The sequence below is a fragment of the Sebastes fasciatus genome, chromosome 22 (assembly GCF_043250625.1).
Source record: "Sebastes fasciatus isolate fSebFas1 chromosome 22, fSebFas1.pri, whole genome shotgun sequence".
Taxonomy (NCBI): domain Eukaryota; kingdom Metazoa; phylum Chordata; class Actinopteri; order Perciformes; family Sebastidae; genus Sebastes; species Sebastes fasciatus.
The window spans coordinates 12,575,334-12,602,250 of record NC_133816.1 but is presented as its reverse complement, the minus strand read 5'-3'; the positions used below and the strand labels follow the sequence as shown (position 1 = coordinate 12,602,250).

Here is a 26,917-nt window from a genome sequence, read left to right as displayed (position 1 = left end):
GTCAACTCGCTGTCAGAGAGAAGAGAGAGGAGAAAGCGCAGCTGGTACCCGAGTATCGATACTGTGGAAAATGAGTATTGAAATCGTTTCAAATATTTAGTATCGATATGTATCAATACTTTGATATTTTTTTACAACACTAATAAGAGCAGGTTCTGTGAGAGGCTTGCAGAAATTTAAGTCGGTGATTAAAAACAATATGACTATATTATTTATTTTATTTATTTATTTTATTTATTTTATTTATTTTATTTATTTTATTTATTTTATTTATGTATGTATTTATTTATGTATTTATTTATTTATTTATTTATTCATGTAGTTAGTTAGTTAGTTATTTTATTTAATTTCTTTCCTCGGTGGCAGGCAAAAAAGAAAAACCTACACACATGAGAAAGATGGAAGAAGGGTTAAATTGTATGTCATATATATAGGGGAGTATTCTGTATTTCTTAGGATAATTAAAGGGTTTTGTGAACACCTCTCACTTACTTTTGCTCTTTCGGTTACCCAGTGAAGGCACCTGAAGGAAGCTGGTTGTGTTGTGTTGGTTGTGTGCCGTTCAAATGAAGTTTTTTGCTGGACTATAAATGTGTGTGTGACTATAACCTCTCCATCACAGCCTCCGCCCGTCTGTCTTTGCTGTTTTTCAGTCAGTGAGCATGTTAACCCCACCCTACTCAGACCCACCTCACCCTGTAGACGCTCTAATCTAGCATCCTCACAACACGGTGTGTATATCTCCACCACTCCCCTCCTCCTTCCCTCCCCCTCCTCCTTATCATCCAGGGCACCGGCGTGTTGCTAAATGGAGTCGGAGCAGCTGTACCACAGAGGCTACTGCAGGAACAGCTACAACAGCATCGCCAGCGCCAGCAGCGACGAGGAGCTGCTGGATGGGGCCGGCGTCATCATGGACTTCCACACCACCGAGGACGACAACCTGCTGGATGGGGACGCTGCCTCCCCAGGTAGGGAGAACGGGATGCCTCCCCATGAGCTGTTTGATTGGACGTTTTGAGCCCCCGACGAACCCTCACCCTCCAATCAGATAGGACCTTTCCTTGAATTCTCACTGAGCTTCCCATCATTCTTTCTGTTGCTGCGTCTTCAAGTCCAAAAACCCAGAGTTAACTAAGCAGACACGTTGCTGCTCTGGTTTCTGAGTCACCCCCACTGCTGATGTCAGGACGCATCAAGTGTGTGTTCGCTCGTGTGTGTTGCCGTCCTGTGGCACAGTCGCTCCGCCATCTGCCCACCCTCCTCGTCTTCATCTCCATCCACACCCATCAGCTGCTCCACATGCCGTCTTTTCACGCCCCACAGACACCTGCCACCGTCACAATCCTGCTCCCGTTTTGACTGAAACAGCCTCATGAAATGGTTATAAAACTATTAATTGATATTCAAATGGAAAATAAAGAGAAATATACTTCTTTGTATCCTGCTGACAACAAAATGATCTCAGTTCAGAAGTCAATTTATCGTATCTCATGGTCTTCATTCAGCAAATGGAGCTGGCTCAGCTGGTCCAATAAAGGAACTGACAATAACGTTACTCGCTCCCGTCGCTCACTCTCTCTTGCTTCACCACTCACTTCCCACGTACACGCACTCTACGCACTGGCTCTGCTCCAAATGGCTCTTGAAATTTCCGCGTCGGCCACCGTAGTTCTCCAACACGCTTGGCACACGGGAGAAGCTTCAGTTGGTTGCAATCTCGTCACCTCACCGCTAGATCTTACACACTGGACCTTTAAGTCACGTGGTAATAAGTTGAGGCGATAACCAGTAAGAGTTTTTGAGCATGGAAGTATCTGTGACAAAGTAATCTCAAGGTAACATACTAGCCTTTTCCAGACCTTTCAGCCAAATCTCACAGTCTTCATCACCAAATTGAACTGGTTCAGGGACTCAATAACTAATAATAGGGGTGTAACGATACATCGTTCTGAATCCATATATCGCTTCAATGATCAACAATCCAATATCATCGATGCAAAGTGAAAACATCAATACATATCTTTAAAGATACGCCTTTATTTTGAAATTCCCATGGCACGTCTGTGTCACTATTTCCGTCCAAGCGCAGCTCATTCCTAAAGAGCCCGGTGATAAAATTGGCAAATCATATTTTAGTTGCATTTTTTGAGTTGATATAAATGTAACCGATTGTGTTAAATAGACATATATTGTCCAGCATCGATCGCAGGCTGCTGAATTGAATCAAATCAAAATTTCATTGCAAATAATGTATCGTTGTCGAAATAATCGATATAATATCGTATCGTGATGAAACTTGTGATTTACACCCCTAACTAATAATATTTATTGTTAATACCAAAATAAATTGAAAAATAAATTGAGAAGCTGCTAATTAATGCAAACTGAAAATATTTGTTTTCCCATTTAAAAGCTGCGTTTTTTAAATAATCGGGAATTATGGAGTTGCAAAAATTAATCGATTAGTTGTCAACTATTAAATTAATCACCAATTATTTTGAAAATCGATTAGTTGGTTGGAGTAATTTAAAAAAAAAGAAGCAAATATTCTCTGATTCCAGCTTCTTAAATGTGAATATTTTCTGGTTTCTTTCCTCCTCTATGACAGTAAACTGAATATCTTTGAGTTGTGGACAAAACGAGACAATAGAGGACGTCATCTTGGACTTTGAGAAACACTGATCGACATTTTTCACAATTTTTCTGACATTTTATAGACCAAACAACTAATCGATTAATCGAGAAAACACTAAACAACAATGAAAATAATCGTTAGTTGCAGCCCTAGTGAATTTAGATGTCTTATTGGATTGATTTAAAAAATTCACAATTTCTTTAGGTGGTCATTAATGCTATTTGTTGTTATTTACAAATCCATTTGCAATTTGAGCTATTTACTAATTAATTGATTAATTAATTCAATTTAAAAAGTCCATTTAATCCCTCTTTCAATTAATCAATTAATGAATTGCTTTATAACCATTTTAAGGACTTCTGTTTCTTTTTTATTATTTTAATTATTATTTTTTCACCTACAATCATTTATTTGTTTGTCTTGCACATCTTACTTGTCGCTCTGTGACTGTTCTTGTACCAAACTTTACTTTGCATGATTCTCCTGTTTATTGTGTTCTTTTGTTTACATCCACCACCTTGACCCGGTCACCTTTTTAACATTCTTACTTCCCGTTTCCTGCGGTTTGTTTTGTGGTCTCACCACCACTTTTTATGTGTGCTATGGCTTTGATCGTTGTTCCTCTTCCGCCTCGTCCCCCTGGCTTACGTGGATTGATGTCTCCTGTCAGGTAGCAATAAAAGACACGTGGGTGTTGGTAATAAAACCGACACGTGGCAGAGCCTCTGTGTTTTTCTGTATTCATAAATACGTCATCGGCTGGCTAAATATAGAAGAGCGTGGGTGGAGGCTGCAGAGTTATTTTAGATGATACGTTCAGATCATTGCTTCATTCATAGTCGGACTGCTATAAGAGATCTCTGCCATGCTTCTGCCAACCACGTGACAGAATTACAGTCATACCTGTCATTCCAGTGCAGTCACCTGTTTCTCATTCATTCAGAAGCTCAGTGGCGCTCTGGCTGGTATATCTGATGTCGCATCTACATCCGATCTGCTGCATCCTGTTTGTTCTTCCTTGTCTGAGTAAATATGCTGATTCCTCTCTTCAGTTTTGACTTGCAGCTGAGTAAACAGAAAGCACACATGCTGAGGGGCGTTGTGTATCAGAGGTGTCGGCTCAGTTTGGCTCTCAAAAATGTGAACGAATTGGAAATTTGCTGGTTTGATTTTATGTGATGTGCTTTTTGAATGCAAAACGAGCACCGAAGTTGGCAAACTAGTGTGTTGATGCATCGGATAAAGACGCTATGATCTGTTTAAACTCTGTTTTAAGTGTTTGCTTTGCAGAGAGGGTAGTTTCTATACTTTGGATTTGGATATTTAGGATTAACTGCCTTTATTTGAGTTAGTTTAAAGACGCAACAGAAGGTTGTGGTGAAAGTAAACTAGACTAGTTGCTTGTAGAGAACAGACATTTTCGCTGCTACGTATTCTACTATTATCTGCAATCTCCCTTTTCTGTGGTGCAACGTTTTTCAGTTTCAGACTGATAACAGTATCAGCTTTTCCTGTTTTGTACTGACGAGGCTGTAGTAAGACTCGCTCTATTGCAGCTGGCTGTATCAAGCATTATAAGTAGGGCTGTCAATCGATTAAAACATTTAATCGCAATTAATCGCATGATTGTCCATAGTTAATCTCGATTAATCGCAAATTATTTTATATTTATCTGTTCAAAATGTACCTTTTAAAGGGAGATTTGTCAAGTATTTAATACTCTTATCAATATGGGAGTGGGCAAATATGATTGCTTTATGCAAATGTATGTATATATCTATTATTGGAAATCAATTAACAACACAAAACAATGACAAATATTATCCAGAAACCCTCACAGGTACTGCATTTAGCATAAAAAATGTGCTCAAATCATAACATGGCAAAAGAAAAGCACATAAAACAATCTAAAATCAGACTTTCTTTTTTTTCTAAGGTTACGGTATGCACGTAATGGTCTAATAGAGAACGTTGTTATAACATATTGAATGGCAGTGCAGGTATTTGTAGTATTTTTCCATCTAGTACTTCTGTTTCCACACAGTCGTCTGAACATGTAGACATTCTTTTTGACCGCCATAAGCTTGTCTTTTCTGTAGGAATGTACTGTATGATGTCTAACTGTAGTAGCAGTGATATTACGACTCCCGAGTCTAGACTCAGCCTATTCATTATTGAAACGCAGACTGTGGCTGCGACCCAGGCTGTTCAGTAGGACACGCATAGATGACTTAACTGTATGGGCGAACATGAACAGTGCAGAACCGGGATTGTATAGAACAAGATCAAAGTCTAGCTAGCGAGGCTGTAGTGCTCATTACTCAACAATAAAACTCATTATGATGGGTGAAAAATGGAATAACGCCTCTTTTATCCTCAGATCCGTTGCAGTTGAGACACAGTTTACGTCTGAAATTCCATACTAACATGCTATTTAGTACACTAAAACAGTATGTGAGATCTTTTAGTACGTCCAAAACCTTAGTATGAAACCAACAGTACGCAAATTGCACACTATTTCTGTTGAAATATTACAGAATGCAAACGCTGGACACTAAAGCGGCATAAATATCCCACAATGCAATGCGGTAGTGACGACAATGTTCATGACAGACAGCTCTGTAACATCAATAACGCTTCAATGTAACTGTAAGTATAAGATTTCCCTTTGCTAGGCGTGATATATGTTTTAAATTAGTTCAGACTTTGATTCTCACAAATTCCCTCGTTTTGGTGAGGTTGGCACAGGTTACCATGGTTACGCGTCTCCAATACGCAAGGAGGCTCTCAGGAAGTGACGTCGTAAATTACTGCTCAGTGCGTCCGAAAAGATACAGTACACATAGTACACATATTGAGTATGCAGTGCATAGTATACGATTTCCGACACAGTCATGTTGTTTAGTACATAATGTAATATTAAACCAGCTTACGTACTATAGCCCATGCATTTTTTAGGTCAATATTGATATTTTGATGAAGATATATCAGCCGATAGTTGTTTTGTTTTCTCATAACATAAACAAACAATTGTGACAAGATACATACTGACATTTTACACTGTAGAAATAAACTTGTCTGTGTTCTCTTGTGGACAAACTACTGCATGTAACGGAGACACTGTTTCTAAATGACCTGAAAACTAGTCTGGCAGTTCTGTAGTGACATTTCTTTTTACTTATCCATATTTTACGAGTTTTGTATTTTGTCTTTGCGACATCGATTGACTTACAGAGGTAGTAGAGGTTGTGTTTATCTACGGTATGTGTAGTTATGTAAGAGGGATTGTCTTACATTTCCGTGTCTCCAGCCTTCACCTGGTGATCATTCTTTTACTCTGAAACTGGACCTCTGGGCAGTTAAAGGTGAAAGCATGGGGTAACCCTAACCTGCAACCACTTATACTGTCACTGCTGCTACAAATACAGAGCGAGCTTCAGTGAAGAACTACTATTTTGGCCTGCCAGTATTCCTTTTTTTTTTATATATATATATTTTGGACCATATTGTAATGCACTACTGTATTTGCTTGAGCTCCACCTCCCGCTCTCCTCAGTCTTGATTTGTGTGTGACACCCTTACGTGCACCGACATTCCCATGAACCAGTTTGGCAGCCAGCCAGTGTGAGCTAGCGTTTCAGGAAATCTGTTCTTCCTTGAAGTTGGTGTGTGTGCTGCCTGTCTCTGCCTTTCGCTGTGCTATTTTTACGTCGTAGTGAGGGGTGGGTTCACTGGAGAGCTCGTAAAGCCCTCCTCTGGGCTACGACTGCAGTGTGAGCAAAAGGGGGGCTGGCTCACTCTGATCCCGTGGTGATATTTTTGCAGAAACTTTTTGTTTGCTTGGAAGGAGTACATGGAGAAATGCTTTGGGGAATCTGAACCGAAAAGGATTTATTCTGTTTTCCTTTTAACTCACTGGATTACGGAGATTTTTCTGTTTCAAACTTCATGTCGTTTTGCCGGTTTGACGTCCTGTCTGGGACTTGTTGAGCAGGGAGGTAACAAACTATGGCTGACATCACCTGTGTCATTGCCTAGCAACAGGAGCCCTGCTGAAAGGTAAGGGAACATGGAGGTCTAACCTATGACGGGCTGTTTTTTAATATTACAGTGAAAACAAAGCGTGTGAAATGTCAGGGCACCATTGTTTAGGCCTGGGAACTACAAGAGCGGACTTAAGCTGCATTGTTTCATATAATAACACATGATCGCACCAAGTTTACAAAACAACTTCTGTCTTGAAGCAGTGATTACGTCATCTCTCTGCATTAGAGTCCGTAAAGTCTGTCTTGCATTGTGGCACAGATGCTATGAGACGTCTTGATTGATCTCACATGTTTCTTGTCCTCCCTGTAGAGTGAACACGAGAGAGGGAGGCTGAGATTTTTCGCTTGTTCTCTCTTGCTGCAGTTTATCTTTAAAAATTCCTCATTTCACTTTCTGTTTGCTGCAGGAGAGGCAGATGTTGCAGTGGAATTAATGCAAAAATGACCAAAATAACAAAGCAGATCGGCAAATAACTCCCATGGGCATATAGTTATTTATTGTTTCTGCAATCACATGGCTTTCTTTCATGTAATTTATCAATGGGCTAAGTGATTTTGTGTTGAATTGGCTAAATACTGCAGTGGAAAGCGAGGGCTGCAACCACCAGAGATCGACCGATCTGACTTTTTCTCTCTCATCTTAGGGTTTTCTGCAGATCAGTCTGATACCACTAATGCTGCTTTTTCCCCAAATGTTTAAAGAATCTGTTTGCCTCACTGGCTGGAGCTCACTGGGATTATTTTTTATGCAAGGTAACATGAGGACAGGGATTTCAGTGGCATTGAAAACTGAGATCCGCCGTGACTTTTTGAATATAAAGCTGGGGACGCACCAAGCCGACATCAAAGAACTAGCGGCGACATAAGGCCACCAGCTGTGCCGCGTCACGTCGCCTTTGTCTTGGCCATAAAGTTGCACTGGAACACACCGTTCTGCCCCTGCGTGAGAGGAAATCACTTCACACCAGCAGGCGTCTGTATTCAGCAATCAAAAAGGGAAACCGGAAGACCAAGGACGGCGGATATACAAGCCGTTGTTATGATACGTACATGAAACAAAGCAGCGTTTGCCGACCATTTTCACACCACTCTCACTCACCACTTAGCTGCATTCCAGATCAGAAACTTCTGTGTTTTTCCTCTTGACTTTACTCGCTGTTTTGCTTTCCTCACTTCCGTTTCACTTCTTGTGCGCTGATTCGTTTAAGCTGAGCAGCCAATCAGAGTGATTTCTCTCACTGACGGGCACCGCCGGCGATTCAAGATCCTGAATCGGCCGAAAAAACACACCAACACGGGCGGACTAGAGCTGACGGTGCGATGGACGCTCACCGACGGACGTAAACTGTCCGACGGCTGACCGTCAGCTTGGTGTGTCAGAGCCATAATTAATAGCAGAAACACTGCCGCGTAGGGAGGAGGTCGGGGTGGGTCAAAAAACACCAGGCTTTCTCCCAGGAGACCGGCGTTTGTATCACATATAAAACCAGAAGTCACTGTTGATTTATTTATCACGTAACTTCCGTACTTATGTTGCGCCACTGCCGTTATTTTAACCCAAAAGCACACGATCTTTTCCTGAAGTAGTTTTGTTGCCTAAACCTAACCTAGTTGTTTCCTGTGAAGACGGAAGTTTATTTTGAAAAGACTGTATGCATGTAACGAGCGGAAATTGTCACGTGTTGCTGGACATTCGTAGGCACTTAAAAATATTTTCCATGTTGATTAATCTGCACAATACGTTATCAATCAATCAGTAAAGCTGAGCATACACTGTGCAATTTTAAGCCCGTTTCTGGCCCGAATTTTGAGCCGCACAACTTCTTTTGGACGTTTCAGTAGACCGCTGCTAGCAAATTACCTTTACCTGCCTCCGAGCTTTCAAACAAGTCTTTATTGACACCTGTCAACAGCCAGAATGGCCCGCAGGAGCCAACCTGTTTTTTTTCTTTCTATTTTACACGTACAGTGTGAGCACTCAGGTTGTGGCTGACGATCGGACCGTACAGTGTGAGCACATAAATCGTGAGCTTTGGGCTTTACATCGCAAATGATCCACTCGTAGAGTAGGAGTAGGAATTACACAACACCATTTTTTTTAAATCGTACATTGTGTGCCCAGCTTAACGCTACAAGATGTCAGACTTATTGTGGGAAAATTACATCTTCAAAGTCTTGTTGTGTTCTCTAACTGTCAGTCCAAAACTCAAACATATTCAGTTTACCATCATATGAGACAAAGGGGGGCTGGAGCCAGTGACATTTTTGCTTGGAAAAATGACAAAACAAGGACGTGATAATCAAACGATCGAATTAATTGACTAATATTTTCATTTCTATTATCATTATCCTTATTAGAACTTCCTTTCCTTCTTACTTTAACGCCCCCTGCACTTGCTCAGAATGGAATATCCCATTTTATAGAGCTCATTCTCTCAAACACACACACACACACACACACACACCCCTGTGACCCGGCACCATGGTCTCTCCCATACAGGCAGGGCTCACTGATCTCCCCTAGCAACCAAGCAGGCAAGGCTGACCGGCTTGGTGTGCTCTGTCTTTCCCTTTTGAATGTGTGTGTGTGTGGTGACATCATCAGCTCTAACAGTCAGCTGCTGCAGTGGAGAGAGAGAGAGAGAGAAAAGGGAGACGGAGGGGGGAGGGAGAGAGGACACACACACACACACACACACACACACACACACACTCTTCCTCTCAAACACACACACAGCCCTGCTTGTCTTCCTCTGGTAAACATGGCAGCAGCAAACGCAGCAAGCAGTGCGTAGTGAAGCTTAGCTCAGCCTAGCCTCGTCTCAGCTGTCAACATGGAGGAGGAGGACGCGGCGGCCGACCCCTACTTGCCCTACGACGGGGGTGGGGACACCATCCCCCTGCAGGAGATCCCTAAAAGAGGTACGCCACGTCCTCCTCTTTCTTATTTTCACCCCGTCTTCCCCACTCCGATTCCCTCCTTTTCTCTCACGCCGCTGTGATGACAGAGGCCACCCTCCTTCTCCTTGTACAGTGAGTGCATGTGAGCCATATGGCAGGTTAAAGCATTGGGAAATCAGTATGGATTTGAAAGCTGTTGACTGCATGTTATACGTGTGTGGAGGAAATAACCTGCGCAGCTCATTTCACCATTCACCTCTCTCTGTTGATGATCAACCAGCAGTGTGTGTGTGCACGTCAGACTGAGATAATGAGATAAAGACGGGAGTGTGAAGGCTTGTGCTCGAGGCCTGTAAGCAGCAGCAGCAGCGAAAGGCAACATCACGGGCATCCATTTTAATTTCTCCACACACACACACACACACTCAGGCTTTGGCTACTACATAATGTGAACTGGATGCTCAGTAGATTGTAGGCTGTGTTGTTGTCGAAGCGTTTCCACATTGCTCCTGCAGTGTGAGGACACCTGTTGGCCAGATTCAGGACGCCACCTTACATCACATCACACATAACGGTGAAGGCATGCAGTTTGAATTGTGCCCAATTGTTTCTACGACACATTTTGAGTTCTTTACTGTGTTCGTACTTGTCTGTCTTTTCCTATGTAGCCTTTAGGGAGTTTTTCCTTTTAGTTGCATGTGTGCTCGTCGGTTCCTCCAGGCCTTGTTAGATTTCTTTATGGTGAGCGAGCAGAGACAAAAGGCCCCCAGTGAGTCTACATTGTGCAAAAGGGACGTCCCTGCATTCAAGCTTTTATTCCCCTCTCTCTCCTTAAAGATGCACAGCGTCGTAGTTTCCAGTTCAACTTGCGATCCTCTCCTTTCTTTACCTCTTCAGTCTCTAGATGATCTAACCGCACATCCACCCCTTTCCTTCCATTTTGTCAGCACCTTCACGTAGAAGCATCTTCTGGCAGTTTTTCATGTCAATTTCCTGTGAAACTGGACATAAATATAGCAGTTTGGTCGCTTTAAAGGGATAGTTCAGGTGTTTTGAAGTGGGCTTGTATGAGGTACTTATCCATAGTCAGTGTATTACCGACAGCAGATGACGGTCGGACGCTTCAGGAGTTACCACACTGAAGCAAAGCGATGTACTGCTGTGGACGGGGCCGGCAACAAAATGTATTTTAGCCACCTAAAAGAAAGGCTCACCTACAAAAATTAATATCAATTTAAGTGTACGCTATATTTAGAATATTTTCAGAGCTTTATCTTGCCGTCAGAGATAGCCCTTGTACGACGGGGAATTTAAGACGTTGTATCCATCTACGCTCTCGCCAAAGCCACCAGACTCCATTGATAAAAACAGTCATTTTACGTTGCAGAACATTGGGGGTTGCTGGTCTACCGCTGCCTCGATCCGTTAGTTTGTTTGTGTTATTGTGTGACTTTGGTGAATCCGAACTAACCAAAGTCACACAATAAACAGGTCGCGGCAGAATTACTGTTTTTTTTTTTAACGGAGTCTGGTGGCTTTGGCGAGAGTTTAGATAATGGTTTCAGCTCCCCTGTCGGAAACATAGACTGTATAGCTGACTCTCAGCAAAGTAAACCAACAAAAATATTCCAAATATAGCGTACACTTAAACTGATATAGATTTTTTTAGGTGAGCCTTTCTTTATAGCTTTGGTTCCGTGCGGTAACTCTGTTTCTCCAAACTGGGTTCGTGCCGACCGTCGTCTACTGTAGGTAACACACTGACTATGGATAAGTACCTCATACAACCTTACTTCAAACCCTCTGAACTATCCCTTAAAGGTCATTCACCTTAAACACTGTGTCCTTGTCTCAACTATCTGGAACCCGTCATATGTAAACACACACCAAAAAAAGAAGCTTTTCGGACTTTGATCCATTTATTTATCAGCCTTTTTGTGCAACTGCAGGGATTCCACCTTCTGTCGGTAAACCAGGGTGTTTCTTAGCCTATACGGAGGTTGTCGGGGTCAGTTTATGATGCTGATCACATGATGGCTGAGCAGACTAACCCTACGCCAACCGGGCTGATCCAGGGTGTCCAGAACCAGCCGCCTCTAAACCTCTCTGATCTGATTTACTCCGCAGTAGTAGCCTAATGATACAGGGGAATGCAGAGGCGATTGTTAGACTGAACCTGGAATTTGTCACCCCGTTTGACACAGAAACCTCCTGAACAAGCAGTCGTCTGATCGTCATTCCCCACCACATTGATCATAGTAACACAGGAAGTGGTATTATTGGCCTGCGTTTGCGCCGACACAGCTTTTTATCCCTGATGCAGGCCGAACAGAATCGCTGCGTCACTGACCTTAATGCACGAGGGAAAGAAACCGAAGCCTTATTTTCATGTGTGTGTGTCTTTTGTCTACGTGCCCTGCGCTGAACCGTTGGAGCGTGATGCTGGCGACGTGCTCGTACGCTGTCCCTTTCTGGTTTCTGGTTTCCGTGGCATCGCCCTCACTTGGCTCCACGCTCCCGATTCGACTGATGGGGTGACAGTAGTGCAGCATCATCAGGGCGTCTGATTTATCCTGTACTGGAAGTTGAAAATGTTCCCCTTCTAAATGAGCCACGTCTCATTCTGTTCCTACTTTGTGCGAGCTGGAAATGTTGCAGTAGTTGCTGCAGTGTGGAGCCGCAGTCTTACCTTTTGTGCTCTGTTGTCTGACACTGCTGGGATGTTGTCAGTGAATATTTTTTCTCCCATTGAAGTTTTTTTTGCCCCCTTTATCTGCATTTTATTCTTTTAGGTCGGTTTAGTTTATGCGGAAGTCAGCCTGCTACAACGGTCGTTATGACAATACACATAAAAACGTTCTGACCATCCTGCTACGTTGATTTGAATGGGAACGTCCGTTCTACTCCTATATTCTATTTCTATGATTTCACCTCTACTACTGGGTCCGTTCTCACGTCTGCCACTTTGGATTTAATCCAATAAACAAACGATCGAAACGTACACGGACCCTGTACCTTCAATGTGATTGACAAGCCCTCGGGGCAGCTCTACTTCTTCATCCTCTCATGTTGGACAGAAGGCAGACTAGACGCTACAGTCACTCACTATAGTCTCTCAAGGTTCAAATGGTATTACAAGACAGTATGGTCTGGGGCTAGCTGGTGTAACCTCTTCACATGTTGATAATGATTCTGTTTCAAATGTTTTAAACCAAAACTCGGGCCATATCTTACACGTTGCACCTTTTAATGTCAGATTGAGATTTGTTCATGTTAACTACAAGGTAATTTGACATTATAAACATTCTCAATTCGTTTATTATCAGAAATCAACATCAAGATGCTCAGTATGAGGTGGGTTTTTAGAATGAATGAAATCTGTAATGTCCATTAGGGAATTTGTTACATGAGCGTCCACCAAGACACCTGAAGGTGCACCGAGAAGACCGCAAAGTCATTACCGTCACCGTCTCATTAAACGGTTGCTTTGAAAGGCCTTTTAAGAAATCAATATAAAACTGCAGTCTCTTCAGTCCGTATCAATCCCCGTGATTAGTCAGGAAACATTTGGCCTCTCTTTGTCTTGACTCAGACTGGAACAGGTTGTCCAGTCCTGTCAGAGCAGGATTTATTACGGTAGACTCCTTCTTTTCTGCCAGCAAAAAGTGATTGCGTCCAGCATAGTTTTATACCCAGTTCTGGTATCTCTGCCCAGACCCTCCCATCAGCTGGATGCACAAGGTCATCACGCTCATTAAGTCCATCTCTTCTGCTTTCACTATGTGTGTTGATGCACAGATACACTTCCCATAAAAGTTGGAGACGGAAGTTGGCCTTTGTAAGTTTTCACCAGAAGTAATTGTGAAAATGTGAAAACTGTTTTTCACGCAATATTTAGATTTTGAATGTATGGTTGATTTATGGAGATGTGAGGACCGGCTAGCTGACCTGGTGGTCATCCTCCTCATCCTATCTCAGAAAGCCAGCTGGTAATTTAACGGTGGAACTGTTATCTCTGTAGTGTTTCAAGCAATAAGACATTTTATTCACTATTTGTTGCTGCAAAATGTGGTTGGCTGATGGTAAATTGAATGTGCATGTGTACATATACATTACAGTGAGGATAACAGGTGTATCTGTTGATCGTATCTCATAATGAATGCGGTTGAAATCTCTGAAAAGCTAGTTATTTGGGAATTGTAGCGGAGTAAAAAGTGCAATATTTCCCTCTGAAATGTTGTACAGAATAAGTAGAAACAGGCATGAAAAGAAAAGACTCAAGTGAAGTACAAGTACCTCAAATATGTACTTAAGTACAGTACTACGGCTGTCAAAATTGGGCAAAAATTACGTTTGAATATTCGTTCTAAAAAAACACATAGGTTTGAACTATTCGAATATCTATTTTTTGCATATTTTGTCCATGACACCGTTTCGCAACTGGCCTCAAGTGATGCAGCACCGTGCAAAAAACAACATACGACTAAAATGACAATATATTAACTTATTATGCACCGAAAAAATGACCTTCCAAGGCCTCCGCCATTTCTGACGTCAACAAACACGTCACAACACGTGAACTCAGAGCTTTCAGAAACTCTCCTCTTACGAGGTCGTGAATACCTCAAGATATATAGAGAAGGTCTGATATGTCAGTTAAACTGCTACTGCTATGGAACTGGGCCAGAAGTACTAATGCTCAACTGCAAAATACCACAAAAAATATAAAGAGATACCAATTTCTCCTCAATGGAATCTGAAATCAAAGCTCCCACAAGATATGTAGCACACTTCTTAAGGGTTGTAGTCTTTGTTTTGACTGAAAGAGCTCACTCTTTTGTGCTTACTGTGCAGTTATATACGAACTGATGACTCAGAGGAAAGTTGACCATGCAACAACGCAAACATTTCCTGTAAAACAGTTAACAAGAAAGTCGCTCACAGCTCTACTGTTTTTTATTTTTGCCCTCAGAGGAGTCCAGTCTGTCTGTTGATATGTTCAGCAAGGTCAGTCCTGTATGGGAAAATGCAGACGTCCATATCAGACTGCTCCACCTTCCCTTCAGTTACACACACACACACACACACACACACTATGGCTGGATGGTCCAGGCTGTAACCGTCACTCTGCTATCGAAATGGAGAGTGATAGCATCTCCCTGCCAAGCCTGACACTCTTACTGCTGCTGACTCTACAACAGTTTACACGGCCGGTCAGATGAAAGCTGCACTTTCATTTTGTCTCTGCTTTCTTAAAGAAATTCTCACCAAAAGAGTTGACCCCCATCAAGCAGTGATATATAAGCTGCACTTCCTTTTAAAGGCTGTGTCCTGGCCCACATCTGTAATGTTGGAAACAGGCTTTATCTTCTGCTTATGTTGCAGTTATTGAGGGAAAAATCTCACTTTATTCCAAACTGAGATGTTATGTAATTTGATACAAAGCATCATCTGATTCTCGCTATTCTCGCTGCTCATATTCTTCATTTATTTTATATGGCAATACCTTTGTATTGTTATAGCAGCTGCAGTATAATAATGCTTGGAAAGGATACAGATGCCGTTTTATGATCTGTTTTACGGCCCTGGTTAGAGCCATCTCAGGGATGTTTAAGGCAGATCATAGAGGGTTATGAAGCTATGAATGAGGCCTTGTTTGAAAGTCATGACCCCGTCCCAGGCGTAGTTATGCTCAGGAGATTAAACCTGTATTGTGGACCGACTGGAATGTGTGTGTTTGCTGTTCAAATGGCCACAAGATTTATTATTGACCGTGGCATGGCATTCGATTGGCATTTTATCTTCAGCGGTGTTGAGGTACTTTTGTTTCATATTGTTACAGATCACATTAGTCACAAAGTGGCATGCAGGGTGCAAAATGTGCTTTCTTTTTGTTTGTCTACTCTTAAGTGCCACTTTGGCAGGAAATCAGCAGTCATTCGGTGATTCCTTTTTTATTCTAAAGTCAAATTTATCTGCTAAAATAGAATTTCTACCCTCAGGAGCTGATCACAGGATGCTGTAAAATTCAGCAGCAACATACCTGATTGATGTGTGACTGACCGCGTGGCCCTGAATGAATGAATGAATTAATTAATGAATGAAGGTGGAGATGGACTGTTACAAACTAACCGTGTGACAGCATTCATTTCAGCTTGATGCCACATGAGCCGGGTTTCCACCAAGAAGTTCCTGGTATTTTAGTCTCGGGACTACTTTTCAAGAAACTAAAAGGTTACTTCAGCCCACTCTTGTCTGTGTTTCCATCCTGCAGTTCAGTGTGTCCGCCCGTTTCGACTACATGACATAAAAAAAAATAGAAATGTTAGGTTATGTCTCACTGCGACATTTACTGCTGCATATATTTACCGATGCACGTTTGATGTAATGAATGAAATGCAGAGGAGGAAAATGAAACTAAGAGCGTCTGTCTCCACAGTATCTGTTGATGGTTATTTATTTGTGCTCTAGAACATAACAGCCATGAAACAATCAGAAAAATATATTTTTTTTCTCTCATTCACATGCACCGCCGCGTTTCGTCTCCCTCTCTCTTTTCTTGTCTTTTTTTTTTTTTTTTTAAATGAGTCAGGAAGCCGACAGCAAAGCTCAACTTCACTTTTAATGTTATCAGACAAAGAGAAATGCTCTCCCCTCGTCCTAAAATGATCCTAAATCGAGTACTTTTTGTTTTATAAATTAAACGGTACAGTTGAAGCAGCTGCGCTGTGTATGTGTGTGTTGTTTGACCAATCAGAGACGTCTTCCCTGCAAACTCCATCTCCAAAGTTCCCTGTACTTTCAGAAAATACTAACAAAGAAAGTTCCTTTTTACCCCCCAAAAAGTCCCTGCAACTCAATTTAGACTCTTTCCCCTGCGGTTCGAAACACAATGAGTTCCTCAAAAAGGTTCCTAGTTCCAGGGAAGTTCCTGCAGTGGAAGGCAAACATTAAAATACTATTTAGTAAAACAAAATGAGTTGTCTTTTAAGAATTGAAATTGCGGTTGTTTTAGGAGTCAGTCAACATCATCTGAAAATATGTTCTCTGAACTCTGGAGGTTGAAGTTCTCAGCAGCATGCTTTGAGTCTTTCAACCAGACATTGTCAGTGAAACAGTGCTTTTTGACTTGTTAAGTTACTCTTACATAGTGAAATGCAAAATCCATTTTTCTAGCTGTCCCTGTGGTAAATGTTGTGCTATCTCTTGGTAAACGACAAATTGTGACCTCATCCTCCGCTTTCTGATCTCTTTAAAATGATAACCCCAAAATTGGCTTGATTCTCGTGTAGTGTGTGTACCTGGCATAAGAAGGTAGAAATGTGTTACATTACAGAAGCTTTAAATGATGCTTAATTGAGTGCTTTCAACCATATTTGTAAGACTTTGTTCAGTGCTTTCACAGAGCAGAGTCCCAGCAGCATTTGTCACTACTTAGCTTCTGTTTTGTTTCATTAAACGGAGTCAGATTTATTAAAACACATAGTAATAACACCTTATTACACCATTTCTGGATGTACACAGACCGGAGAAACAAGTTATGATGTGTCACATAATTATTTTCCCCAACTGTTGCACTGCGTCTCCCTTTTGTCCTCGTCGCACACTGTGCTGCCTTTGTGTCGCCGATGAAGAAGTCTCGCATATTTGCGTCGTCACCAGTGGGAGGATGAGGCTCTTCGGCTCTTCTGACTATTTCAAAATGTCAGACGACGGGTCCTCCCTAATTTATCAAACACAGATTTAAACATGTGGCAGTGCACTTTAAAGTTAATGAGATATTATGTTAAACTTACTGGATTATGAGGATGAAAATAAAGAGATTTGCGATAATCCTCTTGTTGACTATATTATAAAATATTACTTTCTTTTATGGAAGAAATTTCTCATCAAGCAGCCTAATGGGAGCCGTGCTAATCCTGGGATGTTTTCCAGATAACAAGTAGAGAGAATTAACCCTTCGGCTGCTTCGCCTCGCTCTGTTATATCGTGTGTGTGTCAATATGATTTACGTCCCGTCTTATATTGAATCTGTGCATCCAGCCAGATCATATCAGACCTAACCAGAGACATTCAGTGTCTCATGTCGCTGTCATGAGCAAAGTCACTATAATAATCTATTTATGTTATCAGCACTATCTTCTATAGAGCAGTGGACAACATTTGCTTTGTTAAATCATATGCTGTGACGAATCATACTCATGTTGAGGTCATTACTGAACTGACTCTACATGCTTATTTGGCCTTTATGCAGTCACATTGTCTGGCAGTCCGGAGGCCGATACATTCAGAGCAGCGCTAATGAGACTGACAGACATCCAAGATGTTACGCTTATAAGGACATTGGATTTTCAAGAAAAAGCCAACAAGGCATCTGTTGAAGGTTTTAAATTGAGTTCAAAATGTCATTTAAAGCTTTGGTGTTGTAAATGTAAAATATAAAACACCACCAGAGCAGGAAAAATGAACAAGAGCTGCTGTTAAGGTGCCATGAGCTCCAGTGTAGGGTGTGACTGTGTATTTAATGTGGATTAAATATTACCTCCAGGTATTTCAGCAGCGTTTACTCATCCAAATGTGGCAGCGGTGCAGATAAACCATCCACTCCCTCTATTGTTTTTGTTCCAGATGAGGTGATGGACTGCAGGCTGTTTTTCTCAGAGTAGCTGTGTCATTATCTCTCAGTGGTGACTGTGTTTAGCTCTGCAGTGTTTCCGATGGGCCGGATAATCCAGTAGCTGCAGCAGGCAGTGATGATCCTTTTGAATCAAACAGTTCACCAACATCTTTCTGTTTCTCTCTTCTTCAGGGTCTAACTACGTCATGTCTAACGGGGGCGGGGCACCCAGCAGCACCACCCACCTGTTGGACTTCCTAGAGGAGCCCATCCCTGGTGTGGGGACCTACGACGACTTCCACACCATCGACTGGGTCCGCGAGAAATGCAAGGACCGCGAGAGGCACCGGAAGGTGAGGAGACTGAAGCTGGATAGAAATGCAACCTTACACCTTAAATATGCTTCAAACGAGCTAGTTTGCACAACATGTCCTCTGACCAAGTTTAAAGGCATATGTTTTAAAGGAATAGTTCGGGTGTTTTGACGTGGGGTTGTATGAAGTACTTATCTATAGTCAGGGTATGACCTACAGTAGATAACGGTCAGCACGCCCCCAGTTTGGAGAAGCAGACCGTTAAAGTGTGCGCTATATTTAGAATATTTTCGCTGGTTTACCTTGCCGTGAGACAGCTATACAGTCTATGTTCCCGACGAGGAACTGAAGCCGTTAATCTATGCTCTTGCCAAAGCAACCAGACTCCATTGATAAAATAGTAATTTTACCTGACAGAACACGGGGGTTGCTGGTCTACCGCTGCCTCGATTAGTTAGTTTGTTTATGTTATTGTGTGACTTTGGTTAGTTCAGATTCACCAAAGTCCCGCAATAACACAAACTAACTAACCGATCGAGGCAGCGGAAGACCAGAAACCCCCTGTTCTGTGAGGTAAAATTACTTTTTTTTTCAATGGAGTCTGGTTGCTTTGAAGAGAGCATAGATGTATACAGTGGCTTCAGTTCACAGTCAGAAAAGGCTGTCTGACAGCAAGGTAAAACGACGAAAATATTCTAAATATAGAATACACGTAAATTGATTTTTTTTTTAGGTGAGCCTTTCTTTTAGGTGTCTAAAATACGTTTTTCTGCCTGTTTCTCCAAACTGGCTGCGTGCTGACCATCATCTACTGTAGGTAATACACTGATGGATTAGTACCTCATACAACCCCACTTCAAAACACCCAAACTATCCCTTTAAACTGCCAATTTGCTTCATAAGAAGTGTTTATTGGACGGTCAAATGCCAACTTTATACAACTATGCTATAACAAATATATACACACTTTTGATTGCCAACGCAGCCGGACAACACGTCGAACAAACTACTTCTTTTGTAGTATAACCCGACCTTTAGACAATCCAACAACCACTTTATTTGAAGCATACTGAGGCCTTTAGCCTTAAAACATGGACAGAAGGTCAAAGGCGTTTTTTACCTGTCAGAAAAATGATACTCAGCTCAAGAGTCCTCGTAGCTCAGCCTGTTTCCAGTTCATAAAGCCACATTAGCTGGTGTCAGCGAAAAAAAACCCTCTGCTGCACAGGAAGCGATGTGTAACACACATCCTGTGGAGAAACAGTTTGTTTTGGTCACACAAAAGAAGAACTGGGTCGTTAGGATCAGCAGTTTTAGAGAGAGGGAAAATATCGCAATCAATCTACAGAAACTAAAACATCATAAACAAAAAAATCCAAGGAAAAATAATATCGCCAAATTTTTTTTAAATGGATGTTTTCTGCTTCAAAATTCTGATTTTAAGATAGTATTGAATTGCAGAAATCTAGTTTTTACAAGAAATAAATTCACAGACTTCATTAGCATGAACTCATGAATGAACCAGAGTGAATGGACACACAACAGACTTCCGGCTTCCTGCCCTACACCTCCACGTCACCGATACAACCTCTCTCTCTGTCAACATTTTTATTCAAATATTGACACACCATTGCAGCCCGCTTTCCAGAAGTGATTTATTGCAGCAGTCCAGGAAATTATAACTCTGAGAATTTGAATGTTATTTGAATACTTTGTCAAACATTGTTTTTATAACCTTGTCTCACCTGCCTTACCTGGAATTTTATTGCTTTATTGCAACAACAGTGGAAATGTTGCAACTAGAGTAGATTACTTATCATCGGGGAGTAGTTATAAACCTTTGACCTACTTGCATTACTGCCAGTTCATCTAATGTCATTTTTCTGAAGCTTATTAATTGTGTTTTCTGTTATTTATTCTTACTTCTTGTAACATTAACTGCTAACGTCACATTTTCAGGTTTTTGGTATCAGCTTGTTTTATGTGTGTGCTTTTAGATCAACAGTAAGAAAAAGGAGTCAGCATGGGAGTTCACAAAGAGCCTGTACGACGCCTGGTCTGGGTGGCTGGTGGTGACGCTCACCGGCTTGGCCTCAGGTAACACACATGCACACATACAATACAAACACACGCACTTGGCCGTTATTCTTCTCTGCTGGTGACTCTCACATGCTTTGCCTCACGCTCAATCTTTCTCCTGGTCTCCCTCCGTCTTTTACTCTCATTTAACCGGAAACGGAAGCATTTTTCTTCCTCCTGCAAGAGCCTCACCTTCCAGTCCTCCAAACAGCGATAATCTACACAAATGATTTATATTATGTCCCTGTGAGGACCAGCTAGTCAAAAGTGAAGTTTTTTTTGTAGGAAAGCTTCTTTAAGTTTCAGGTTACAAAGGGAGGGCAATGGGCAAAATACGCCAGGGTTCATAGTGTTTCCCTGCTCTTATCTAAATCATGGATTTTATGTAAAAAGTGTAAAAGGTCTGGGGTACAGATTATTATTTTCCTGCATAAATGAGCTTATGACACTGCTGGTAAAGCCTCATCTGACTGGAAACATGTGAAATTAAGGATTTCAATTGTTTTTAATACATTATAATAGAATTAGGGCTGTCAAAGTTAACGAGATAATAACGCAAATTCGTTATAACGTTACTTATTTCTTTAACGCATTAACACAACTTGTGGATTTTAGGTTGTAGAGGGCTCAGTTTTAAAGCTAGAGTGAAGATACTGGTATCATATGAAACTAGAAAACCTAAAGAATCCATGTCATACTAGCTTGTCGTGAAGGAGGCTAAATACCCACGAGTCTCCCCTTTACAGACATGCCCACTTTATGATAATCACATGCAGTTTGGGGCAAGTCATAGTCAAGTCAGCACACTGACACACTGACAGCTGTTGTTGCCTGATGGGCTGCAGTTTGTCATGTTATGATTTGAGCATATTTTTTATGCTAAATGCAGTACCTGTGAGGGTTGCTTTGTGTTGTTAATTGATTTCCAATAATACATATATACATACATTTTCATAAAGCAGCATATTTGCCCACTCCCTTGTTGATAAGAGTATTAAATACTTGACAAATCTCCCTTTAAGGTACATTTTGAACAGAAAAAAAATGTGCGATTAATTTGCGATTAATCGCGATTAACTATTTTAATTGATTGACAGTCCTAATTTATAGTTAATTAATTAATAATAAGCCCTAATTATAGAATATTTACTCAGAGGAGTTCCTTCTGATGTGCATATTTCTAGTATAGAGTAATGTTCCTGTAGTGATTTGATTACAAAACCTTCCGTTTTGTATTTATGTCGGTAAATATTTAAGGAGCGTAACTGGAGGTGTCTCTACTCTTTGCCCCTCAGGATTAGCGCTAACTTTTAGCAGAAGGATGCAGAAGAAAGAGACACTTGTTAGGTCAAAAAGCCTCCATGTTGCAGCCTGAACGGCGCTTTGTCAGGTTTCATTCAGTATTTTTATATTTTCTTTCGATATAGTGACTTTTACACAATATACTTTGCTATTCTAAATTGATAAGATAACCGGCTCGTATAAAAACTGCCTCTTTTTTTCTCTTATTTCCACTTCCTCTCTCCTCCCTGCCTTCACCTCTTCGCCCCTCTCTTCCTTCCTGGTTCCCTCCTCCTCCTCCCGCCAGGTGCTTTGGCTGGCCTGATTGACATTGCTGCTGATTGGATGAACGACCTGAAGGAGGGCGTGTGTCTGAGCGCCATGTGGTTCAACCACGAGCAGTGCTGCTGGACGTCCAATGAGACCACCTTCGCTGAGCGGGACAAGTGTCCTCAGTGGAAGACCTGGGCTGAGCTAATACTGGGGCAGGCCGAGGTAGACTAACACCGCAGGCACATGCTAGAGACGTCACTGCTGCTGATGCAACCTCAAAACGTCCTCCATGTTTTTGCATTCACTAATTATTTCCACTTTTCTGTTATCGCTATCATTAGTGAAACTCAACACTTCTTGCAGTGCTGTTTAATGTAGGGATACCAGAAATTTCGTATTCGAAACTAATACCAGTGAAATTCCACGATTCTCGATACCCAATTTGATATCACAGTAAAAAACGAAACAATAAATCCCATGTACTTCAACATACACTCCTTTATTACTGTTTCCATACTGTTTTTTATGAATGTATTACTGATACCTGATGATCCGCCTCAAATTTCTTGCCACAAACTAAATTTTACAAGAACACATCATGATAAACGTTATAATGAACCTTCACCCAATAGTCATTTTTACTGAATAGAGCTTGAACGCATCATAATGTAACTCACTGTGTCTTCTGTACGCCAACAAAATATGGATTGAAGCAGAATATTTCGTTAGATAAAAACATATTGTGAGTTTGGGAAATGATCACATCTCTTTTTTCAATAAACTGTACTGTAGAAAGACGAGTACCGTCACGTTTTATGAATTTTGGCATCAACTCGGTACCGAAGTATCGGTTCTCGTGATAGCCGTTTAAAAGCCAAACCGCAGCACAGCCCCCCTCTCTTTCATGGTAGGCTTTTAATTTGAAATATATGCAGGAAGTATTCAGATTTGATTGCAATAGCTGACCAGCGATAACAAAAGGAAAGAAGGAATGATATTTAGTGAACAAAACTGGGGAAAGAAAACAGTGTACAGAGATAATTTACATCCATATACCGCGCACAAAACACATGCATAGCTTCTTTCAGACGTGCTCTCAGTCACACATTACATGAATGATTCTCGGTACCAGTGAGTTACGAGGTGTTGACTCTTTTACTTCCTCTCTGCAGGGGCCCGGCTCGTACATCATGAACTACTTCATGTACATCTACTGGGCTCTGTCCTTCGCCTTCCTGGCCGTCTGTCTGGTCAAGGTGTTCGCTCCCTACGCCTGCGGCTCGGGGATCCCTGAGGTGAGGAAAACCTCGCTTTTACAAAACCTTCTCAGCTACACTTGAAACGTTCTCACAGCTGCATGCAGAGACCGTGTTGAAACCTCTCCTTGGTGGGGGAAACTCCAACATCCAAGAGCTTTCATGCTACATTTCAAACATTTCTTTTAAGAGTTTTTTTTTTTTTACAAATATTCATCTCAGTTTTATCAAACTAATGAGGTCGGCAGGCTTAATCGTTTTGTGCCTGAGTGTCTTTTCTTGTCTCTCTGTTTCAGAGTGAGTGAAGGGCAGATTATTGATATTCAGTTTTATCTCATTCCCTCATTTTCTCACGTCCGATCAATTTGCTCTGGGTGTCAGAAAACTCAAAGCAGCGCATGAAATAGAATGCCTATAAATCTCCGCTGCTGCCCCTTAACTCTCCGTGAACGAGGTCTAATTAGTTATGAGCACTTTGTGGGATCCTCGCAGCGTGTTTTCATGCTTACGGGGGTTTCCCTTTTTAAAGTGGCTTTAAATTGTTAATTCAGTGGGCAGCAGGGAGATGTGAAGAAAAAAGCCATTTTGAGGTTAGCGCTCTGAGCTTTCAAAAAAAGTCCTTTTTGTTGCCATGGGAACAAGAACTGCATTGCCACATAACATGTGGTAGACGATGACTTTGAGCATGTTGACAATAACAGAATAGAGGATAAGATGAGGAGCAAAACCTGAGTGAATCTGCTTAAAGAGATTGAAAAAAGGCGAGGGTTGAGCCGAATATATGACATCATCTGTCCCCTGATTTTAATTGGTTATTTCCTGTCAGCTCTCTACTATTCACTGTCTAATAAAGGCATAGAAAATAGCCCAAAAATACTGAAACAAAGGGTCAGGATAATATCTTAAATGGATTAAGTATTACTTTCAGATGTTACGGTAATAAAGTGTTAACGTCTAAGCCAGCGATTAAGGTCATAGACCGTTGGCGATTATGTCTATGTGGCGTCTAACATGTTGGATCTTTATCCAATCATAATCAACCATTGTGTAGCCTAATTCAAATCAAAGTGATCTGACATCCAGCCCGCCACAGTTTCATAATGAACCGGAAATATTTTTACACTTCTCAACGGGTGGGGTTTGCGCAGTCTGCCAACTCGACCACACTGTATCTTCAACTCCTCAACCAAAATCAAACCGACCCTTGTAGCTCGACTTAAAGGTCCCATATTATGCTCGTTTTCAGGTTCATACTTGTATTTTGTGTTTCTACTAGAACATGTTTACATGCTGTAATGTAAAAAAAAACCTTTAGTTTCCTCATACGGTCAGCCAGAATATACCTGTATTTACCCCTCTGTCTGAAACGCTCCGTTTTAGCGCATTTTGACAGAATTGCGTTGCTAGGCAACAGCTTGGGTCCATGTGTACTTCCTGTCAGCTGATGACATTCACATACACTGCAACCAGGAATAAACTGGGACACATTTAGAATGTTTACATTTAAAACTGCGTAATGGTCTAAATATTGTATATTCGTGACATCACAAAGGGCAGAAATCCTGACAGCTTGTTTCAAATGCAGAGTTTCTGAATACGGGCTGTGTGTATCTCCCTGTGGATTGAGTATTTCGATACTTTCACAGTATTTATATAGGAGCCTTAAGCCTGCTTTATAATAAACAAAAACATGAAAATCTCACTTTTTTATAATATGGGACCTTTAACTTCAATCTCTACCTTCCTCTTCCTCTCTCCTCTTCAGATCAAGACCATCCTGAGTGGGTTCATCATCCGGGGCTACCTGGGCAAGTGGACCCTTCTGATCAAGACCGTCACTCTGGTGCTGGCTGTGGCGTCTGGCCTCAGCCTGGGTAAGGAGGGCCCCCTGGTCCATGTGGCCTGCTGCTGTGGGAACATCTTCTCTTACCTCTTCCCCAAGTACAGCAAGAACGAGGCCAAGAAACGAGAGGTGGGGGAGAAGAAATTGAAGTCATTGTTTTCAGTTGTTATGTTGTTTTAAACCCCATCACATCAGCTGATGTACTTTTGTTTTGTTCTCTCAGGTTCTCTCTGCTGCGTCGGCGGCTGGGGTGTCTGTTGCTTTCGGAGCCCCGATTGGAGGAGTCCTCTTCAGCTTGGAGGAGGTACAGCATATGTTGTTGTAGACTCGTGAACTGACCAGTAATGACTCTGAAGGTTTGTTTTCATGCTCAAAATCGCAACATAATGCTCATTGATGTGCACATCTCCTCTCTTTCTCCTCCAGGTGAGCTACTACTTCCCCCTCAAGACGTTGTGGCGCTCCTTCTTCGCCGCCCTGGTGGCGGCCTTCGTCCTGCGCTCCATCAACCCGTTCGGCAACAGCCGTCTGGTGTTGTTCTACGTGGAGTACCACACGCCGTGGTACCTGTTCGAGCTCATCCCTTTCATCCTTCTGGGAGTCTTCGGAGGCCTCTGGGGCGCCTTCTTCATCCGAGCCAACATCGCTTGGTGCCGGCGGCGCAAGTCGACACGCTTCGGCAAGTGCTCTTGTCTTGATTCATACAGTATGTCAGCCAGCCAGCCCAGGTGCGGAGGCGGAGGTAGTTGTTGGAATTGATGGAGCTGTCTGGAAGATGGCTGTCAGCTGTTTGCACCAGCAGAAGTCAAATAGCAGCGTGATTTAAAAGCTTCAGGATGACAGTTTTATCGTTTCTGTCATTTTTAATGTTCTGAGCGTTATGGAGTAGAGTTAAAATTCTCTCGCAGTAGTAGCCGTTACGAAACGCTTAAGGTGGCAAGAGAAGAGCATATGGAGAGGTTTTCAGGAGCTCCTTTTTTAGCAGACACAAGTCTGATAGTGGTTGTTTTCCCACCCTTCCAAATTCTGACATGCAGCGTTGTCGCTCTCTTCAGGCAAGTACCCGGTGTTGGAGGTGATCTTGGTGGCGGCCATCACCGCCGTGGTTGCTTTCCCCAACCCGTACACACGTCAGAACACCAGCGAGCTGATCAAGGAGCTGTTCACCGACTGCGGCCCGCTGGAGTCCTCGCAGCTCTGCCAGTACCGCGCACAGATGAACGGCAGCAAGGCCTTCACCGACAACCCCAACCGGCCGGCGGGGCCGGGCGTCTATGCCGCCATATGGCAGCTCTGCCTGGCGCTCATCTTTAAAATCATCATGACCATATTCACCTTTGGACTCAAGGTTTGATGTTTTTTTCCTTAGACGGAGGCTGCAGATGCTTCACCCCCTGCATGTTTTGATATCAACGCTAAAACCGCTTCCTGTTTGTCATCCTCAGGTGCCGTCGGGTTTGTTCATCCCCAGCATGGCCATCGGGGCGATCGCAGGGCGAATCGTCGGCATCGCCGTGGAGCAGCTGGCCTATTATCACCACGACTGGTTCATGTTCAGAGAGTGGTGCGAGGTGGGAGCGGACTGCATCACTCCGGGGCTCTACGCCATGGTGGGGGCCGCGGCGTGTCTGGGTGAGTCAGCGGATTACAAAGTGAAAGTGTTTAGATA

At 42.2% G+C, this 26,917-nt stretch overlaps 1 protein-coding gene across 8 annotated transcripts in view; it reads left to right on the top strand.

The window, feature by feature from the left end:
* clcn3 (chloride channel 3) overlaps nucleotides 1–26,917 on the top strand; it is a 47,584-nt gene that overhangs the window by 10,071 nt on the left and 10,596 nt on the right. For 3 of the 8 annotated variants that reach the window (XM_074622909.1, XM_074622911.1, XM_074622912.1), the window contains exons 2-11: nucleotides 790–971; nucleotides 18,395–18,555; nucleotides 20,514–20,613; nucleotides 22,184–22,371; nucleotides 23,322–23,444; nucleotides 25,171–25,377; nucleotides 25,472–25,552; nucleotides 25,675–25,927; nucleotides 26,304–26,596; nucleotides 26,694–26,880. In XM_074622909.1, the coding sequence (XP_074479010.1) occupies nucleotides 809–971; nucleotides 18,395–18,555; nucleotides 20,514–20,613; nucleotides 22,184–22,371; nucleotides 23,322–23,444; nucleotides 25,171–25,377; nucleotides 25,472–25,552; nucleotides 25,675–25,927; nucleotides 26,304–26,596; nucleotides 26,694–26,880 (1,756 nt within the window). In that variant the 5' untranslated portion in view covers nucleotides 790–808. Of the gene's footprint in view, nucleotides 1–789; nucleotides 972–6,293; nucleotides 6,698–9,194; nucleotides 9,607–18,394; nucleotides 18,556–20,513; nucleotides 20,614–22,183; nucleotides 22,372–23,321; nucleotides 23,445–25,170; nucleotides 25,378–25,471; nucleotides 25,553–25,674; nucleotides 25,928–26,303; nucleotides 26,597–26,693; nucleotides 26,881–26,917 lie in introns of those variants that run through there. The other 5 variants (XM_074622917.1, XM_074622913.1, XM_074622910.1 and 2 more) reach the window with 4 other exon arrangements.